This window comes from Eleutherodactylus coqui, chromosome 6 (assembly GCF_035609145.1).
Source record: "Eleutherodactylus coqui strain aEleCoq1 chromosome 6, aEleCoq1.hap1, whole genome shotgun sequence".
Taxonomy (NCBI): domain Eukaryota; kingdom Metazoa; phylum Chordata; class Amphibia; order Anura; family Eleutherodactylidae; genus Eleutherodactylus; species Eleutherodactylus coqui.
The window spans coordinates 30,871,322-30,892,236 of NC_089842.1; the positions used below are offsets into that span (position 1 = coordinate 30,871,322).

A 20,915-nucleotide genomic window follows, 5' to 3' on the forward strand; every position below is an offset into this window, starting at 1 on the left:
CCTGCGCAAGCTCCTGCCACCTGCGGCGTTCCCGGACCTTCTGATAAAGGGATGACTGCGGGTCCGCCCTCCGTGGCTGCTCCTTTCGCAAGCAATATTCGTCCTGGTCGCTGCTAGGCACTTCTTCGCTTGACTCGCGCGCCCTGCTGCTAGTACTGCGCCCTACGCTTGCCTTCTCTAGCTGCGCTTGGAACTCTCTATCCTGCCTCTCCTGTCTGGCTCGCTCTTTCTGCCTCTGCCTGGCCCCCTGGCCCTGTTTCTTAGAGCTCCGGCGTGGGGCCTGGCTATGTGTGGGAAGATAAACTACGGGATCTGCTGGAGGGGGGCTGTAGTGGGGGTTAACATAGCAGTGCCTGTATTCACTGGTATGGGCTGGTGGGCGCTGGTACAAGGTGAAGGAGGGTGGGTGGGGGGGCGGGGGGGGGGGGGGGCTGGCGGGCCTGAAATGTGTCCATGTACTGAGGGGGATGGGGCAGTTGAATAGGCCATGTGTCTGTGTGTACCCTCCCCGTTCCCCCCTGGGGGCTGTGTGGGCTCCTAAATGGCCTGTTTCCCTCTGTGTGGCGTGCTGTCCCTGTACCCCGGGCTGCAAATGGAGGGTAACGTGACCTGCCTCCCCCCTCCCTGCTGCTGTCGGACCCGCTGGTGCTAACCGGGCTGTGTGTCAGGGGGGGGGGGGTTGCGTGGGCCCCTGTTACCCATTCTCCCCCTCTCGCTACCTATCCCCCCTCCCCCCTGCCAAGCGGGCTCCTTCTTTGTCGCGCCCCCGGCGCTGCCTGTGCCGCCACGTGCGCTGTGCCGCCATCTTGCGAGGACGTGCGGCCGGACCGCGCGCTCCCCTGCTCCTCTCCACTGCTCATCCCGCGCTCACCTCGCACGAGTCCTGTAGTCCTGCGCCCGGCTGCGCGATGCTGCATCTGTTCGGAGCCCGATGTAACTGCCGAACGCCGTCCTCCGAGCTCCGGACCCTCCATGGTTAGAGTCCTCTGTGCCTCCGCTGCCCGTCTCCCACCGTACCTCTCGGTACCGGCGCCGACTTCCGGTTTGCTCCTCCGTCCCTCCTCGGGCCTGCGCTGCCCTGGCTGACTCTTCCTCCTCCCCTCTTCGGCGCCGGGCTCGGACTAAGTCTCGCGGGGGGCTGTTTTCGCCGGCGCGGTCTCCCTCGCGGTGCCTCTTGCGTGCTGGCTGGCTCCTTTCCCGATCTCTGCTGCGGTCTCCCTCGCGGTGCCTCTTGCGTGCTGGCTGGCTCCTTTCCAGATCTCTGCTGCGGTCTCCCTCGCGGCGCCTCTTGCGTGCTGGCTGGCTCCTCTCCCGATCTCCGCTGCTGTCCTTCTTCTCCGACTGGCTCTCTGGCTTTGGCGATCGTCCTGCAGCTTGCCAGCACCTCTTCAAGCCATCCGGTGCCGTCTTGCATCACTGCTTCCTGGATCATGGCCCGTAAGTCGTCCATTTTCTCCTCTTCTTCCGCTGCTTCTATCTTCCACCCGACTCTTCTGACCTTCTTATCTTCTGACGGCTTCTTTTTTGCACGACTCCTGTCGTCTGTGCTCTGAGTCTTGCTTTGTTCTTTTGTTCTCTGCTGCTGCTCCTACTTTCTTCTTCTGCTCGTCTGCTTTTCTCCTACGTCCTTCTTCTTCCCCTTCTAGGCAGTTTGTGGATTTTCCCGTTCCTCTTCTTTCTACTTCCTGTTCTAGCTCCTCCCTCACCACTACCTTTGCTCGCTAATGTATAACCCCTCACCCTCCTGCCCCCAGTCCCACGCCGCATCGTTACCCACTTTGCGGCATACAAATAATAAGACGGACCGCATGCTGTGTTCTCCGTGGGCAGCGCTGATAACATTCTTTAACAGCTGTTAACAGCCGTTCTCCCCCTGGAGAACAATAGCAATGTATTTAGAGAACAGACCACCTGCTGTTCTCTAAGTACATGAAATGAAGTACTAAAGGGCTGATTAGCCCATTAGTAGCTAATGCAAAATGATCGCTCAGAACTGTCCGTTTCTGACGAATTTTGAGTCATCTGTGTGTGTAAATGCACCTTGAGGGCTCAGTCACACGGGCACATCGGCACCCGTAAACCGGCGCCGATGCGCCCGTGTGACTGACAGTTAGAAGACGGGCGTACCTGAAGACGGACGTCTCTCTCCAGCGCTGATGAAAGAACACATGACCGGCAATGGAGCCGGTCACATGTTCTTCCTCCCGGAGCTGCAGAGAGACGTCCGTCTTCAGGTACGGCCGTCTGCTGGCTGCAGTAACAGTATGATAACTATGGCTGATATGCTTTCTCATGTTACAAGCATGAGGCATCCCAGTTCAGAGCAGCTCACAGAAATTGCGTTAATTTAACTGATAATTCATATGTGGCCAAAATAAATCAAAACACAATGGTGGAAACCAAATTTTATTACACAACATGGACAAGGAGAAGACACGGCTCCGTGTACATTATAACATTGTACACTTATAACATGTATTGGTTCTTTAAAAGGACTGATATATGGACACTGATTGGTTACGAAGCTGTCACCATGCAATCACGTCCGCTAACCAGAAGCAGAACTCCGGGCCCCAGCGTAATAGATCTCCCACCTACTTGCGCCATTTATAATTCTGTTATGTGGCGGGGGCTTTTGGCCCCATCCGGACTGCATCCCCTATAGCTGCACTAAATGGAGACCCAGGCAAAGTCTTCCTGTTTCAGGTGTCACATGATCTCTACCTGGTGCTGCTAATTGGCTGAGAAGGATCATGTGGTCAGTTCATGGCTGTAAAGATGGAGTCCGCCAGATAACATTTGCCAGCCTCTACTGTTATACAACAGCGATGAGTTCACACAAGACTAAACCCTCCTAATATGTGGGTACATTAACCAGAGGAATAGCAAAACCCCTTTAATGTGCGTTGCAAAAGTTGAGGTTGCCAGATGCGAAGAGCTTCTGAGTTCGAGTCCCCATGACAACACCGACTGACCCTTTGCTCTGGCAATCTATGTTATCAAGTTCATTAGAACTCATTGTAACCAATCAGAATTATTTCCTTTACCTGAGCTGTAAAAAGTACGAAAATAAAGCCAGCGGCAGAATAATGCTCTTAATTCTGTACACTTAGGGCGGCTTCACACGGACATATTTATACGCGCAAATTTTGGACTACGCACTGAATAGAGCTCATTGATCTCAATAGGTTCGTTCAAATGTATGATTTTTTTAATGGTATTTTGGCCGCGCAAAAAAAGATAGAACATGATCTATTTCCTGCATATTTGCACACCAAACGTCCCCATGGAAGTCAACGGAGATATGCAAGGAGATGCGTGAAGCACTGCGTAATTGCGCTGGAAGAAGACCACATCTGGAACTCATTAGCCATTTCAATTGGTGCGTTTATTTACTGCGAATGAACTTGCCCTGCGGAAAAGATACAGTAAAATGCGCGGATACGTGCGCAAAAACCTCGTTTATAGTGCAAAAATGTTGCTCTAAGCTGCGCAATTGTGCTTATATACGTGTGATGCCCTTAAAGGGGCAATTCTATGCAAAACAGAGATTGAGGGCGCCCACCCACTGGCGTTTTTTTTTGCTTTGCGTTGCGATTTTTAACATAGGAACTGTCAGTTGCATATGTGTCCTTATTTTTCTCCTAATGCACCCATGAAAGTCAATGGAAATTAATGGAAAAGCCGCGAAAACGCCACAAAAACGCGGCAAAAAACGCCGCGAAAAACGCATGAAAATCGCAAACGCCAGTGGGTGGGCGCCCTAAAGGAGCATTTTATCCACAGGGTAACTTGCCAATCAGTAGGGTCCAACTGGTGAGACCCCCACCTATCCAGAGAAATCACCCCTGGCACGTCCCTGAGGTTTGATAGCGATGGCTGCGCCATTCACTTCAAAAGGGATTCCCAGGTATTGCCAAGCGCTTGAACTCTACTATCTCCAGCATTCCCATTGAAGTGAATGGCGCGGTGGCATGCGTGCCCAGGCACCACTGTCAAACATAAGGGGTGCACTAGGGGCAAATTCTCTGAATTGGTAGGTGACCCAACAGTCAGACCCTTACTGGCCAGCAAGTTATTCCTGTCGTGTGGTTTGCTGAGATGGGAATACCCCTCTAAGGGACCTTTCACACTGGACGGAATTACGCCGCAGCTCGCCGCCAAATCCGAAGCTGCAGAATTTCACACCAAAATCCGCACTGTAACTGCAGATTTTGACGCAGAACTTTAAGGCATTTTCAATTCTGCATCAAAATCCACCGGAGCCTGCGGGGTCCGAGGTCACATGACGCTGGTGCAAACAGCGCGTTACACCTGTTATGTTTGATGGCTTCTTCAGACGACTGTATTTGTGCGTGTTTTTTGCGCGTGTATACGCATGCAATGTGCAGAGAATAGAAGCCATTGATGTCAATGAAATGCTCTGAAAGCTCGCGCAAAAAATAGGTATTTTCCAGCATATTTGCGCACCAAGGGCTGCATAGAAGTCTATGGGAGGTGAGCGAATACGCACTGAATATGCACGCAAAAGTGCAATACACCGCGCAATTCCACAATAAAAATGAACATCCGGACCTCATTAGACTAAATAGTCTTTTAAATCACAGAAACGGCATATCACCGCATGTGAACTGACACCGCATGCGTAAAAGGTACAGTACTATGCGCTGATACGCGCTTGAATCTATCTCATCAAGCCGCGTTGACTGCGCAAATATGTTGCGCTGAGATGAGCATATTTGCGCATACGCTCATCTGAAGCCGCCCTAAAGGAGGATTCCGGTTTTAGCAAATAAATTTTATTTTTTCTAAAGTGATACAATTTACCGATATACTTTCCTTATCAGTTCCTCGTGTTTTCCAAGATCTCTGCTTGCTGTCATTCAAGAGGAATCTCAATCCCTTGGCTCATTACATCCGATCCTCAGAGCGCAGTCAGGCAGCTGCGTGTCTATCCCTGGACCACCGCTGATTTTTATTCCCGGGGAGCAAACAATAAATGTTCCTATTGAATGACAGCAAGCAGAGATCTTGAAAACTGTGAGGGAATAATAGGCCAAAAAATGCGTCTATTTTGGTACTTGCTACAAAGACTTCTCAGGGGTTAAGAAATGGCTTTCATAAGGAGAAGTGCCGCCAGCAGCAGGAGGGCCGGAGCGAGGGGGTCTTTCCCACTGGAGCATGTAAAAGTGATTTCAGTTGTCTGTGCTCCATATTGAAATTCTCGGTCCTTGTCGCACCATCCCGGCGTGCCGCAGCCACTCACTGAGGTTGTAGAAGAAGTTTTTCCTGTATAAAGAAAAAAAGGGTAACGCCACATTATCACGGAGGTTCAGGCGGATCGTGAACTTAAAGGGGTTTCTTATATTTGTATCAATCATGCTTAAAGGGAATGTATCATCTACACCATGCTGCCTAAAGTATGGGGGCGCACGTAGAAGGCGATGTTAGGCCACCATTGGCATCAGAGACTTCAGTCACCCTCCTCAGCCGCTTTTCACCAAATTCCCATAATGTGTGGAGGCAGAGGCGTTACTTGAAGCTGCTGAGCCCCAGGGCAAAATCTGGAACTGGGCCCCCAACTATATGACAGTATTGGTTTGCAATATGGGGAAGAGAGACCTTATGTGCCCCCTAGGGCTACTGGGCCCATGTGCGACCGCACCCCCTGCGCCCCCTATACCTACACCCCTGTATGGAGGGATTTGCCTCCGTTCCTCGAGGAGAGCTTCGCATAGTGATGTGTGGGATGATGGGCGTGTTGGGTGTGCACAGATAAGGCGTTGTAGTTCTTCCCAAAATGGTATTAAGATCCGGACGTTGGGCCAGCCAAGGAAGTTTGCAGACGTTCTGCTCCTCAAACCAAGCCTAAAACCCTGTGTGCCGTATGGCACGGAGCTCTACCAGAGAAATGCCACAGGGCAGGTAATGCCACATTGTCCGGGATATCTCTGTTCCCATTGGCGTTAAGGTGGACTTCACTATAACCAATGGTCCCAGTCCTTCCCAACAGAACCCCCCCAACACCATAACAGAATCTCCTCCAAACTTCACTGTTGAGGCGATGTAGTCGTATATAGTGATATGGAGTATGCTGGTATACCCTGGCCCAGGATATACTAACATGGTTGATATCACTATATACAGGATGTATAACTTATACCAGCTCTACATATATAGTTATATACAGGAGACAGTTAGGGTGGTTTCACATCTGCATTGGGGATTCTGCTATTCGGGAGCAAGAAAGGAGAATCCCCACGGCCGAACGGCTCCGTCTCTGGATGGAACTGAACAGCACCAGACGGACTCCGTTGACTATAATGGGGTTTGTCCGCTATCCGTCCAGCTGCCTGGCTGCAAGCAACGCTTTTTCATCTGGTATTTTGAGCCCGATCTGTGACAGAATCTCCAGATGAATTATGTACAATGAGGTTCTGCAGCAGCTGAGTTGATGTCTTATGTTCTACTAAGGTCTGTTCTGTGAGGTTCTGCAGTAGCTAAGCTGTGTATTGTGACGTTTTGCAGCTAAGGTGTGTACAATGGTTGGGGTGTGTAATTTGATGTTCTGCAGCAGCTGAGGCGTATAATGAGATTCTGTAGTAGGGGCGAAGCCTATTATGACGTTCTGCAGTAGCTGAGGCGTATTATGAGACTCTGTAGCAGGGGAGAAGCCTATTATGATATTCTGCAGCAGCTGAGGCATATTATGAGATTCTGTAGTAGGGGAGACCCCAATTATGATGTTCTGCAGCAGCTGAGGCGTATTATGAGACTCTGTAGTAGGGGAGAAGCCTATTATGATGTTCTGCAGCAGCTGAGGCATATTATGAGACTCTGTAGTAGGGGAGAAGCCTATTATGATGTTCTGCAGCAGCTGGGGCGTATTATGAGACTCTGTAGTAGGAGAGAAGCTTATTATGATGTTCTGCAGCAGCTGAGGTGTATTATGGGACTGCAGTAGGGGAGAAGCCTATTACGATGTTCAGCAGCAGCTGAGGCATATTATCAGACACTGTAGTATAGGAGAAGTCTATTATGATGTTCTGCAGCAGCTGTGGCGTATTATGAGATTATGTAGTAGGGGAGGAGCCTACTATGATGTTCTGCAGCAGCTGAGGCATATTATCAGACACCGTAGTATAGGAGAAGCCTATTATGATGTTCAGCAGCAGCTGAGGCGTATTATGAGATTATGTAGCAGGGGAGAAGCCTATTATGATGTTCTGCAGCAGCTGAGGGGTATTATGAAACTATGTAGTAGGGGAGAAGCCTATTATGATGTTCTGCATCAGCTGAGGTGTATTATGAGACTCTGTAGTAGGAGAGGAGTCTATTATGATGTTCTGCAGCAGCTGAAGTGTATTATTGGACTCTGTAGTACAGGAGAAGCCTATTATGATGTTCTGCCACAGCTGAGGCGTATTATGAGATTCTGTAGCAGGGGAGAAGCCTATTATGACGTTCTGCAGCAGCTAAGGTGTATTATGAGACTATGTAGTAGGGGAGACCCCAATTATGATGTTCTGCATCAGCTGAGGTGCATTATAAGATTATGAAGTAGGGGAGAAGCCTATTATGATGTTCTGCAGAAGCTGAGGCGTATTCTGAGACTCTGTAGTAGGGGAGAAGCTTATTATGATCTTCTGCAGCAGCTGAGGCGTATTATTAGACTCTGTAGTAGGGGAGGAGCCAATTATGATGTTCTGCAGCAGCTGAGGCATATTATCAGACACTGTAGTATAGGAGAAGCCTATTATGATGTTCTGCATCAGCTGAGGCGTATTATGAGATTCTGTAGTAGGGGAGACGCCTATTGTGATGTTCTGCAGCAGCTGGGGCATGTTATGTGATTCTGTACTAGGGGAGAATCCTATTATTATGTTCTGCAGCAGCTGACGCGTATTATGAGTCTCTGTGGTAGGGGGAAGCCTATTATGATGTTCTGCAGCAGCTGACGCATGTTATGAGTCTCTGTGGTAGGGGGAAGCCTATTATGATGTTCTGTAGCAGCTGAGGCGTATTATTGACTCTGTGGTAGGGGAGAAGCCTATTATGATGTTCTGCAGCAGCTGAGGTGTATTATAAGATTCTGTAGTAGGGAAAAAGCCTCTAATAATGTTCTGCAGCAGCTGAGGCATTTTATAAGACTCTATAGTAGGGGAGAAGCCTATAATGATGTTCTGCAGCAGCTGAGGTGTGAAGCTCTGGGACCTTGTACCTGCTTTGATGGTGCTGGTTATGGACACACACTTGTTCTCCTCCCCGGTGCACTCCACTGTTTTACACGCGGTCTCCGTCTCGTGGCTGCACACCTTACAGGACAGACCGTTCTTCTCCGGTTTTATTGTTGGGACTGAAGAAGAACAGAAGGTTTTGTGACTGCAGGGTTCATTCTGAACAGAAGGTACAGCCATAAAGGTGAGGTCAGTGCCCGCATCACCAGCCCTCGCTATTATACCAATGACATGGGTGTAGGTGCCAGTCTACTGGGCATCTCCAAAGCCCCTGCCTGCAGTCATGGATCTGCGTTCACCCCAGAGAATGCCGAAAATGTCTAAACAATGTATTACATCCGGATTATCGCGGGGCGGTCTGCCAACTGGAACAGAAAAAGGATTTACGCTAATTGGGCCCACAAAGCGGCATTTCTGTGTGGCTTGGGGCAATTTCTGCAGAGAGGCAGTAAAATGCCTTCCAAATTACTTCTTAAATGTAGGTGAGTAGCGCCCGCAGTGCCTCCATACGTACCCACCTTATAGTACCTTGGCACAAGCCCCACAGCCCATGAAGTTCATCACTTGGGACAATTCCATCAAATCTGGCACTGTTAGGGGGTCTTCCCTGAGTGGCCATAAATATCTAATGACCTCCGGGGCAGAGTATGAATATATATATATACACACAACTACACGGTTATTACAAATGATCTTCCTGATTTGAGACCCTCATATCTCCCGTTTAACGACATTCAGATACCAAAATTTGCTATCAATGGAAACCATAAAGCACAAGGGGACGTCTTACTGTTGCACAGTTTGCTGAGTGAGGTCTAAGAAGCTTTATTCTGCCGTATTCGTCACTAGGGGGATATAAGACTAAATGGCTGCCAGTGAAGACAGGAGAGCGTTTTTGTCCTCGATTTCCACGCCTGACAGTCTGTTATTAGGGCGCAACATCATTTTCGGACAAAGTTGGTGAAGATCCTCCCAGCGGGCGCACGATTCGTAAGTGCTACTCCAATTTTAAGGAAAAAGGTTGTATCTGTAAGCGAATCTGAATGTCATTAAACGGCAGTTATGGGATTTCAATTCTGGAAGATTATTTGTAATATCCTTGTATTGCACAATTAACCCCTGCGGATTTCTATAGATTTCCTTTCAGGAACTGCAGACTGGTCAGTTTTCTCTTCTGCTATCTCTCAGCAGTCATTTCTAGGTGGTCTGTTCCTTTAAGAGATCCTTACACTTTGGAGTCGGAGGGACACAGGAATTGGTGAAGCAGCAATTAGCGCCAACTTTCCTTCCCCCTTCGTAGGTGGTCTGAGTTCCAGTATAAGAGCACATACTCGTCTTCCCGCAGTATTGTTTGTACCATGTTACTTCCTTGCCACCTATAAGTAAAAGAAGAAGAAGAAAAAACACATTTACACTATTTTACAGAATTAGAGGAGGCTGCAAATATGTAACGGAAGGTCCTGGAACCCGATGTACAGTTTGCACCAGGCCACCCAGCTACCATTTGTTATACTGTGGTTCTGTTGTCTTATAAAGCAGAGGGGCCTTTAAGACGGCTGGCTCTGCACCCTTTATAACCACTCCCCTGAGGAGCTAAGAGGCACTTAGTACATCCAGGGCCCAGTGCCTGAGAGATGCTACATAAACATCCCACCCAACAGTCCTGGATTCAGCCAGGCAGTCCTAAATTTGAGAGGCTGTCCATCTCCATCTCTGGAGGCCTGCTGCATCTTTTGCCTCCCACTTCCGAGCCCCACTACCAGAAATGCTCTTCATCAGCCATTGCAGCAACCACCATGCACCTCGGACTCTGGCACCAGCCAATGACAGTGTGCCACTCCATACACAAGCTGAGACGTTCCCTGGCTCCTGTCTAGGTACAGTGTGTCCAGAGCTGGGGGAGTTGTCAGCTTACGTATAAAACAGCAGGCTGTCAGTGGCTGGCGCCAGAGTGTGATGTACGTAACGGTCACTGCAACAGCTGAAATCCGGGTCACTAAGGGAACAACACAGAGGGGGCACTAGGACTGTAGAGGGGAACTGAGAGGTTCACTGAGGATGGGGAAAGTGTACAGAGACAAGTTATGGATGGAAAGAATACCATGGCAATCTGGGCATGAATAGAGAAGAAAAACACACAATGCCAAGCAGAGGAGATCTCTGGAGGTAACTGCACTGTAATCACTATCACTGTATGTAGCTGGTATCTGGCCGTTACTTAGAGGTATACTATTATTGTGAGGGCTTCACTGAGGGGCATTATTACTGTGATGGGACACTAAGGGCGTGGCTTAGTATAAAAGAGGTGTGGTCTATTGTAAAAATTGTCACAGTGCTAAATGTGCCCTGAAGTTTTTTCATTTTTCATAGTCCAAAAGTTGGGAGGTATGTATAAAATGACACCAGTACTATAAAATGCTCATAATAGATCATCCTTGGCCACATGGTGCTCGGGGCCCCAGAGCTCCAAGTAATGTCTAGCATTGAGCCATGTTATATGCATCACGCTATATATGGCCACTGGATAAATGAGCTCTGCATACGTGTAAAGGAAGCCAGACACATTACATATAAGTAGGGTGATGGCTGAATGAGCAACAGTCTGGTGAGCGATCATGACGTAGATACAACCGTACGCACTCTAGTCCATACTGGCCGTACATGTTCAGTGACACTGAGCGAAGGACAAACGATCTTTCGTTATAGGGACGTAGGGATTATGGTCAAGCTCTCATGGAGCGATTGTGTAACGGCGGATGGCATGGTATACACTAGAAGGAAATTATAAACCCGTCTGACTTTGGATAAAGAGATGGGTGGAGCAAACCCAAACTGGTGCCTGAAGCAGGAAGTATGAGTAAAGATGAAATGGAGGCGCTCCCAACCCAGAGATCGCCTCACCCCGATTGGAGGGCGTAAAATAATAATGTAGAATGCTGGGTAAAAGAGCCTGGTGCCCGGCGCAACCATCCAATGAAAAGTCCTTTTAGCAAATTAATAAAGTTATGTAATCTTTAGTAATAAAGTACCAGCAATAAAACGTGTTTCGATAAGATCAGATAAGCTGGGAGATGGACAGCGTGACACTGCTCAGGGGATGATTATACAGGCCCCAATTATGGAAATGGAACTTAAGTACAGCTTAACTGATGAAGAGGCTCTCGGCTTCGAAACACATATTACTGCTAGTGTTATATTAACTGTTGATGCTGTGTGAGAGGGTGAGACAGCCTCCAATATGTGTACATTGTTCTTGTTACTGTATATAGTCCTCTGCTATGTTTTATTATTTGTCCACAAGAGGCCGCTGTTCTGCAAAAGGATTATGGTCAAGCTGGGTGGTGACAGGACCATGGTAGCCTGTGCTTGAAGCACCCGTTGCCTGGTTACAGCGTACACACAGGAGGAAAGAAAAATAAAAAGTGTGCGTACACTGTGAGGGGACAGTTGGTCTATCGAGCCATCTGAGTGGCGCTACGGAAGAGAGAAGGAGATCGTGTCCTGAGCGAGGGGAGTGTCCTGGAGGGACCGAAGCAGATTTAGATTCTCATCAGATGTCAGTCGGATGGGAGAAGACTTATTGCCGGGGATGTTGCTGAATAACCGGAGCGAGACGGGATATTGTGTGGGTAAGGGCGAGCACCCACTGGCGTTTTTTTACCTGCGTTTTGCGTTTTTCCTGCACAGGCATAGAGATAAAGTGTGCTCATGTCCACTGGCGTTTTTAAAATCACCCCGCCCCGCAAAATTGCATCGCAGCTGTCCTTACACTCTGGCTCCTTTTTTTAATCTAACTTCTCCCATGGTTTTCAATGCTCCCGGAAAAAACGCAACGCAACGCAATTCGCACGCGCCGCGTGGCGTTTTTGCAGACAACATTACTGAAGACTGTGGAAGGGCGGGCATTCTTCACAGGTGCTGTAGGGTGTGTTGGTATAGAAACGCTATGCAACGTTTTAGGATGAGACATTCTCCGCGTTTTGCGCAAAAAAAACGCAGCGAAAAACGCGCGAAAAACGCAAACGCGTAGATGCGAAATCGCTGCGTTTTTCACGCACTAACAACGCAAACGCCAGTGGGTGCTCGCCCTAATACTGGATGCCGCTGAGGAAGTGAGTAATGTCTCTCTGCGGTACCGCTCGCTTTTCTGGAGGGGCCCCTCATCCGTCTGGACTCTTTGGCTGATCATACAGCAGACAGGTCTACGTGCGCGCAAGACACCATATTTTGGCGCCAAGTTACTCGGGACTGCATTTTGGCCTGCAGTTAGACTAGGTAGGGTTATGGACCGTGTCAAGCCACACTTCAGCGGGATCGGCATAGTGGCTGGCAGGCCACATTTCAGCCGTCAGTAAGAAGCTTCTGGGGACCATTCACCTGGCTATAGAGTCGCTGTTCTTTATACATGTCCCCTCTTGTATTGGCTTTGGGGGGATAGAGTCAGTGTTGTTAAGTTTGTAAGCTATTGTGCTGCACCGCCGATACTCAGATCACTCTCCCTTCCTTTTGTTCCTTAGTAGCGGTATTCACTTTTTAAATGTCCCGATTAGAGTGTGGGGGTCCCAAATGGCCCTCGTCCTTGATGAGATCACATGGTGCCATTCAGTTGCCACGGTTGCCAGGAGCCTACTGAAGGCTGTTGCACATTGCCTATGAAGCCATGCCAATGGCGTAGTTTGACAGAATGCATGTCAGATTGCAGGATAATGTAACACTATGATATGACATTATGCTGCAGGCACGATCCCCTATGAGGAGTAAAAAAAAAAAAGTCAGAATAAGGGAAAAAAAGTTAATTCTTAAAAAAAAACAACTTTTTCCCATAATCAAAATTGAAGAAAAAAAAAACACATTTGGTATCGCCGTATCCATAAAAGTCTGATCTATCAAAGGTACAAATTTGTTTTTTATGCTGAACGGTGAACATTATCAGAAAAAAATACACAATGTCAGAATTGAGCTTTTTTTGATCATCCCATCACCAAGAATTTTTTTTTAAACAAACTATTAAAAAGTCATCTGTACTCCCATAGAAACTACAGGACATCCCACCAAAACAAGCCCTCACACAACTATGTCGATGGAAAGATACAAAGGTTATGGCTGTCAGAGAATGGCGGCAGAAAATATTTTACGCTTTTCCAAAGATACGTTATTTAAAAAAAAAAAAAAAGTAGTAGAGCAAAAAAAAAAACTATATGAATGTTAACTCATGGTAATCGTACTGGCCCACAGAATGAAGCTTCAGTGTCGTTTTTGCTGCAATGTGTATGCTGTAGAAACAAGCCCCTCCCCCCCCCCCACACACACACAATTAAAAATAAGAATTCATCCCGCAAAACAATCCAAGTCATCGGACAGCTATGTTTACAAGAGTTATCATTTTTTGAAAGTGGGAAGAAAAACCCAAAAATGGAAAAAGGGCCCGATCAGTCCAAATTTGCAGGCGAGACATTTACAGCAATATGCAGAACGCGCAAAGTGGCTGTAACTTCTTAGTGGCGCGGCCTCTTCTGGTTTTTTCACTTTTTCACAATAAACCCACGTTTTTTTTCTTTTGGAAATTTTTTTTGTGGAATCACTGTATTCAAGAACCCCTAACTTTTTTGTTTTTTGCAAGGACTTATTTTTTGTGTAAGGAACTGTAAATCTTATTCGGGCTTATTTTCACGAGCGTATATAGGCCGGCATTTTCACGGTCGGCCGATAATACACTTCCATCTGAGCAGTTCCCCCTTCCCTCCCCCTCATGCTCTTTACCTGTCACCTCCCCTCCAGCTCTTTGCAATGGGAGTGGGCAGGATGGGGCGGAGCTAAACTCCCGCCCCCTCCCTACAGCCAGCAATGGGAGTGGGTGGGGCAGAGCGGTGCTTGGCTCTGCTCCCATCCTGCCCCTCCCACTGCAAACGCCGGAGTGGAGGAGAGAGGCAGAGAGCCAGGGAGGGGGAGGAACTGCTCAGATGGAAGCGTATATCACATATATACTCTTGTGAAAATAATCCCTTAATGCCATTTTAGGGAGCATATGACTTTTTTTATCTTTTCTATTGCGTTATTTTGGGAGGCAAAATGCACAAAAACAACCATTTTCACTCTTTTTATTTAAATAGTGTTTGTCATGCAGGATAAAAAGTGTTACATTTATTGTACAGGTTGTTACTGATGCAACGATACGCAAAACATGTGGCTTTTTTATTAAAGGAAAACGGTGTGCAGAAAAGGTTTTGTTTTTTCCTTTTTATACATGTTTTCAGACTCTGACTTTTTAAGCATTTCCCTTTGATTTTAAGATCGCTGAAATAATACACTGCAGTGATTCTCTACTGCAGTGTATCACTATTTCTGCCTATGACAGGCCATCCCAGACCAGGACATCATTGACTGGCGTGTGGTTGCCAAAGCAACCCCATGTGCTCCCTGCAATTTCATGGTGGAGGGCAATGACATCAAAGTAGTATCACCCTTCTTCTGTTAACCCCTTACTTGCCAAGATCACTGTTGATCACAGTATGTAGGAGGTTAACAGCAGGGATCAATGTTCTCACCAATCCCCGCTGTTTCAGCAGGAGATTGACCATCAATCATAGTTTTCTCTTCCTGTGGATTGCAAAGGCTTAGCTCCTTAGCCCACATCACCCATATGACGCAATTATACGGCTTTTCGTGGGAACTGCTTGCCACCCAGGATGTATATATTTGACCTGGGGTGGGAAGAGGCTAATAAATCTTATCCACATGCTGCAGAAAATTGTGTAAATTGAGATGTGATGATTTTAGCTTCGCTGTTCATCAGTTCTTTCCAAAGATTACCTGCATTGAAGTGAAGGTCAGTCCTGAGGAATGCTCTTATATGGCTCACCTGTACTGTCAATCTCTAAGGTTGCAACACAAGAATCAAAGCCAGGGAGACAGGTGACTGCGGGTCCTTGACAGGGTTTGCTGCCTTCTACGGTACATTCCGTACACGATAGAGAAAAGGCTGAAATATAGAAATGATGACAATCAGTAGAATAGTAACTCAGAGATCAGTGTCGGTTTTCATTCTCGAGTCGGTGATTTACGATTAGAAATAAGGATTACGTCTCCTCCTATAATAGTTTGTTTCATGTTTGTGGCAATACCATGCCAGACCACATGGTGCGCTGTTTTGCTGAAACATAACCATAGACAGTGCCCTCTCATACCCTGCTAACATCAGTTTTGCTGCAACAATACCGGTACCCATACCTAAACCGTGCTGCGTACAGCTGCAAAACAAGTTTACATACAGGATCTAACTAGAGATGAGCGAGTATACTCGCTAAGGGCAATTGCTCGAGCGAGCATTGCCCTCAGCGAGTACCTGCCCGCTCGGGAGCAAAGATTCGGCTGCCGGGCGGGGAGCTGCGGGGGAGAGCGGGGAGGAACGGAGGGGAGATCTCTCTCCCTCTCTCCCCCCCGCTACCCCCTGCTGACTGCCGCAACTCACCTGTCACCCGCGCCGGCAGCCGAACCTTCTCTGCCGAGCGGGGAGATACTCGCTAAGGACAATGCTCGATCGAGTAATTGTCCTTAGCGAATATACTCGCTCATCGCTAGATCTAACCCCTTGGCATAGGCTTTCCAAACATAACTCATTACCTGGACTACATGAACATTCGATTTTCACCTGATGCGATAGTCAGTAAAAAAAAAAGTTTAGGAATCCAATGATCTACAATGTTTTCCTTCCCATCTGCGATGTTTTTACTGATACTGATTGTAGAAAGGTAGCAGCCTCTACATTTCTATGATGTGCGATTTTTTTAAATCTCCCATATTTCCCTATGGAGCCTGCGTTTTATCAAATGCGCGTTGCGATGTGATTTTAACATTACAAAGTCCCATTGAGTTTTGCAATAAATCTTGCGAGCTTATCGCGGGCGGCAGCGATGCAATGTGAGATTATGGTCTAAAGAAAGATCATCGCTGACGCTCAAAAATCACAGTGAGCAAAGAAGCGATTAGGCCACAATTTTCTCGCTTCAAAATTGCGATTGCACGTGTGAAACTAGCCTTGGGCTGTTCATGTTTTGTGTTGCATTTTTGAACCACAATTAAAACTTCTACCAGCTGTACATATATAATTATATACAGGAGATACCCAGGTTATATCAGCATGCTCCATATCACTATATACAGGAGATGTATAACGTATACCAGCTGTACATATATAATTATATACAGGAGATACCCAGGTTATATCAGCATGCTCCATATCACTATTAACAGGAGATGTCTAGCTTATACCAGTAGTACATATATAATTATATACAGGAGATACCCAGGTTATATCAGCATGCTCCATATCACTATATACAGGAGATGTATAACTGATACCAGCTGTACATATATAATTATATACAGGAGATACCCAGGTTATACCAGCATGCTCCATATCACTATATACAGGAGATGTGTAACGTATACCAGCTGTACACATATAATTACTGTACATACAGGAGATACCCAGGTTATATCAGCATGCTCCATATCACTATATACAGGAGATGTATAATGTATACCAGCTGTACATATATAATTATATACAGTATACACCCAGGTTATACCAGTATGCTCCATATCACTATATACAAGGAGATGTATAACTTCTACCAGCTGTATATATATAAGTATGTACAGGAGATACCCAGGTTATATCAGCATGCTCCATATCACTATATACAGGAGATGTATAATGTATACCAGCTGTACATATATAATTATATACAGTATACACCCAGGTTATACCAGTATGCTCCATATCACTATATACAAGGAGATGTATAACTTCTACCAGCTGTATATATATAAGTATGTACAGGAGATACCCAGGTTATATCAGCATGCTCCATATCACTATATACAGGAGATGTATAACTGATACCAGCTGTACATATATAATTATATACAGTATATACCCAGGTTATACCAGCACGCTCCATATCACTATATACAGGAGATGTATAACTGATACCAGCTGTACATATATAATTATATACAGTATATACCCAGGTTAGGGTGACTACCCACTACAGTTCTTTTTCACTGCGAAATTCGCAGCGTTTTTTTTTCTCCAGGGGTCTATGGGACTTGTTAATGTTAAAATCGCGATCGCGATGTTAAAATCACAATGGGCCCCCTAGCTAAGGGGTCAGGTTGCAATTGCGACCCCTAGTGGTACGCCAGTGCCACTGAGTAATGTGAACATCTAAGGGAGACTGCGTCATCATATACATATATTGTACTGCATGTTATTATATGTCAATAATCATATGTAATATAATAAATGAAGCATGATAATTGAGGGCCATGTTACAGACTTTGTATCGGGACTCAGAAGCTTCAAGTTACACCTTTGGATTTGCACCCAGCCTGCCTAGAAACAGATAAAACTAAAAAAAAGGAAAAGGTAGAGAAGGATCAAGAAGACTATTTACTATGGAAATGTTAATCACTGCCTACAGTATAACTAAACTATTATTATTGGCCTTATCCCTTTTAGACAAACTCTTCTTTAAGGCCCAGCAATATCGCACAGCGATATCGCAGCATTAAAAGAAACTCAAGTGTGCAGGGCCATAAGTAAGGATCAGATCTGGTTACTAGCTGCTATGTCCGGGGAAGGTTTCTAGTGTGAGCTCACTTCAGGCCACTACAGGAGAAATGTGGTATTACATGGTGCTCATTCAAATGAATGGCTGCCCATATATGGATGCACTGAATCATTCAGAGCATGAGCCGCTCTTAGCTGGGGAGGCCTCTTGTAAGATGTCGATATACTGTAATAGGACTCATGTCCACAGGCAGTGTTTGGTACTACAGCTCAGCCAGTCTCATTGAAAACATTGTTAAAGTGTAACTGTCGTTTATTTTTTTTTAAATGTACAGAATAGGCGATTCTAAGCATTTTTGTAATGTGTTATTAGCTTATTCTGCACATTTTTTTCAATAAAAACCCCAAACCCTCTTTTACTATGCAACTATATAAAGATATTGCTAGGAAGTTGCTAGGGAAATCCATCTTCATCTAACATGATAGCAGAAGAGGGCGCTCCAGCTGTACCTGCACTGTTCTTTCTAGTGTGCACACAGCTGTTCCCATATAAAACTGTATTAATAAATGATTGTTTTATATTGTAATGATTTTTAACCCTACTTTGTCCTCCTGCACCACGCTACTCTGTTTCCCTGCAGTGGCATTATTCCTCTTAGGTCTCAGCGGCCCCATACCCCAGCGCTGTGAAGGAGAAGCTATTCTGTGCTGCAGACAGCTTCTCCGCTTCACAGTGCTCGATCCCCACCAGACTAAATGCACTGTCTGTATCTCAGTGCATCGGGTGTACAGTACAGCATGTCAAAACCTGTACTTGGACATAGAGAGTACATCCGATCCAGTGCAGAACTAGCGCTGTGAAAGGGAGATGCTGTATGCAGCACAGAATGGCTTCTCCTTCACAGCACCAGGGCTTATTCACATGAGCGTATGTTGGCTGCTGTTTTCACGGTAGTGATATACACTACCATCTGATGCATTGAATTCCAATGCATCAGATCACACAGGCGTATTCCCGTGGCGTAAAAGCGTCCGGCCGGCCAATATAGTGCTGGGCCCTTTAACGCCGGCTACAAAGATAGTCCGCCCTCTCCCATTGCAAACAGCCGGAGGGGAGGAGAGAGGAGGTGAGCTGGCTTAGCAGAGTTAAGCTGTCTCTCCCTGCCCAACGTCAATGCAGCCTCGGCGTATATGTGCCGGGCCTGGGCCGTCTGATCTAATGTTTGTGTGCCCGTTCACGTGTTTTTTCGGCACCGGTGGACACACGTAAAAGCGCCTAGAGCCGTGTGAAACTGCCCTCAGGGACAGAGTTACTGAGATCTTATAGGAATAACACCAGCGCAGGAGGAACAAAGCAACGGGGAACAGGAGGACAAAATAGGGTTAAAAATAAAGAAAATATAAGACACATATTTAGTGTTATATGGGAACAGCTGTGCCCACACTAGAGAGAACGGTGCAGGTACAGATGGAGCGCCCTCTTCTGCTATGCTGTTAGGTGAAAGTGGATTTCCCTTGCAACTTCCTAGCAACGTCTTCATCTACCTGCAAAGCAGAAGAGGGGTGTCGAAGGAAAAATGTACAGAATAGTACAAAAAAAGATATTTAAATCACAGTTACACTTTAGATATTTTTTAAAATTGCCATTACATTGATAATGACCTGGACATTTTTGGGTATATTTACTAGATTTGGTGTTTTAGACACTGGTGTAGCTAAAGTTGGTGCTGCTGTGAAGTGCACCAAATGTATTAAGAGGCATGAGTACCAAAACCTATGCTAGCTACAAACTGCCATAGATGTCAGCTATAATTTAGGCCAGGTTCAGGCATAGTAAATCTGATGGGCCACACATGGCCACGCCCACTAATGCTAAATTTTTAAAAAGTGACAAAGCCCATTGGATACTTTTAAAAAGTTGCAATTTTGGCACTTGTACCAAAATTGTGACTCAAGAGGGTTAATACCTAACCGTCCTTGTCTTTGCTCAGCTCATGCCATACCCCAGTGGTGCTCTGTTTTAGGATCTCACGCCTTTACTCTGCTTGCATAGGTTATATGCATAGCATTCCGTAACGGATCGCTTTCCACTGTTAATAGGGGCCTGGCAGCGCGGGCACAGAATTCCTCTACTGGAGTTACTTGCCAGGGTTTCTAAATTTAATCCACACTCTACGGCGGCGACATGAATAAGGAGGAGCGGCTCGGAGTTAACTAGTGAAAGACTCTGAGCAATCAAGAGCATCGCAATGTGTCAGATTTTCCTACAATTTCAGCCAAATATGGAGTCAGGCACTTTTTTTTCTTCTTGAGGAGAGAAACTTTCTAGCTGCGGTACGAGGATCCAGCAAAGCGGTAACATCTGGAAACTTTCAACAAAGAAGTATAGAAATGTCCCATGAAATGCAATCAGAGATCGTTACAACAAAGCCGATTTATTAGCATTTTATGAAAAAAATTCTAAGAAAAAAATGTAAATGTAGAAATATTTTTACAACTTATTTTCCAAGTTGTTAATTAGAAACAGAAACAATGGTAGTGTTCCAGAATCTGCACAGCAGAAGATGGAAGAGAATGGATACTGTCAAGAATTAAGATAAAAGAAAAAAATTACATTTTCCTTTTTCTACAGTTTTTTTTGGAGTTTTTACCACTTAAAATCCTACCTAAACATCAGAGTTAAAAGTTGTCTAAAGTGACTTACTTGTGGTTACCAGGGAGGACAGGATGAAGGGCAGCAGGAGCACAGTGCTCTCCATGATTCCAGCAGGAGTATCTGAGAACAGCTGCGCAACCTACAGCGAGAAGACTGCTATTTTTTTCTACAATCCAGGGCGTTGTTTCTCCAGTGACTCAGTTGTGTCGCACACGTCTCAGGAAAATTAAAGAAGTACAAGTAACATAGTATGTTAGGCTGAAAAAAGACAGATGTCCTTCTAGCTCAGCCTATTACCCCCTCCACCCCACCCAATGTTGATCGAGGAGAAGGCAAATAAAAAACAATGAGGGAGAAGCCAATTTTCCTCATTTAAGGGAAAAAGTTCCTTCCTCATTTGAAGTCTGGCAATCAGGATAATCCTGGGAACACCAACCCTTCGGAAGTC

At 46.2% G+C, this 20,915-nt stretch overlaps 1 protein-coding gene across 1 annotated transcript; it reads right to left on the reverse strand.

The window, feature by feature from the left end:
- Nucleotides 1-2,390: 2,390 nt before the first annotated feature.
- Nucleotides 2,391-20,686, reverse strand: LOC136632001 (phospholipase A2 inhibitor and Ly6/PLAUR domain-containing protein-like). The gene is made up of 5 exons (XM_066606531.1): nucleotides 20,516-20,686; nucleotides 15,097-15,216; nucleotides 9,467-9,613; nucleotides 8,222-8,356; nucleotides 2,391-5,289 (listed from the first exon to the last, which is right to left on the reverse strand). The coding sequence occupies exons 1-5, from the start codon at nucleotides 20,568-20,570 to the stop codon at nucleotides 5,105-5,107; spliced, it is 642 nt and encodes a 213-aa protein (XP_066462628.1). The 5' UTR covers nucleotides 20,571-20,686; the 3' UTR covers nucleotides 2,391-5,104.
- Between the last annotated feature and the right edge of the window lie 229 nt (nucleotides 20,687-20,915).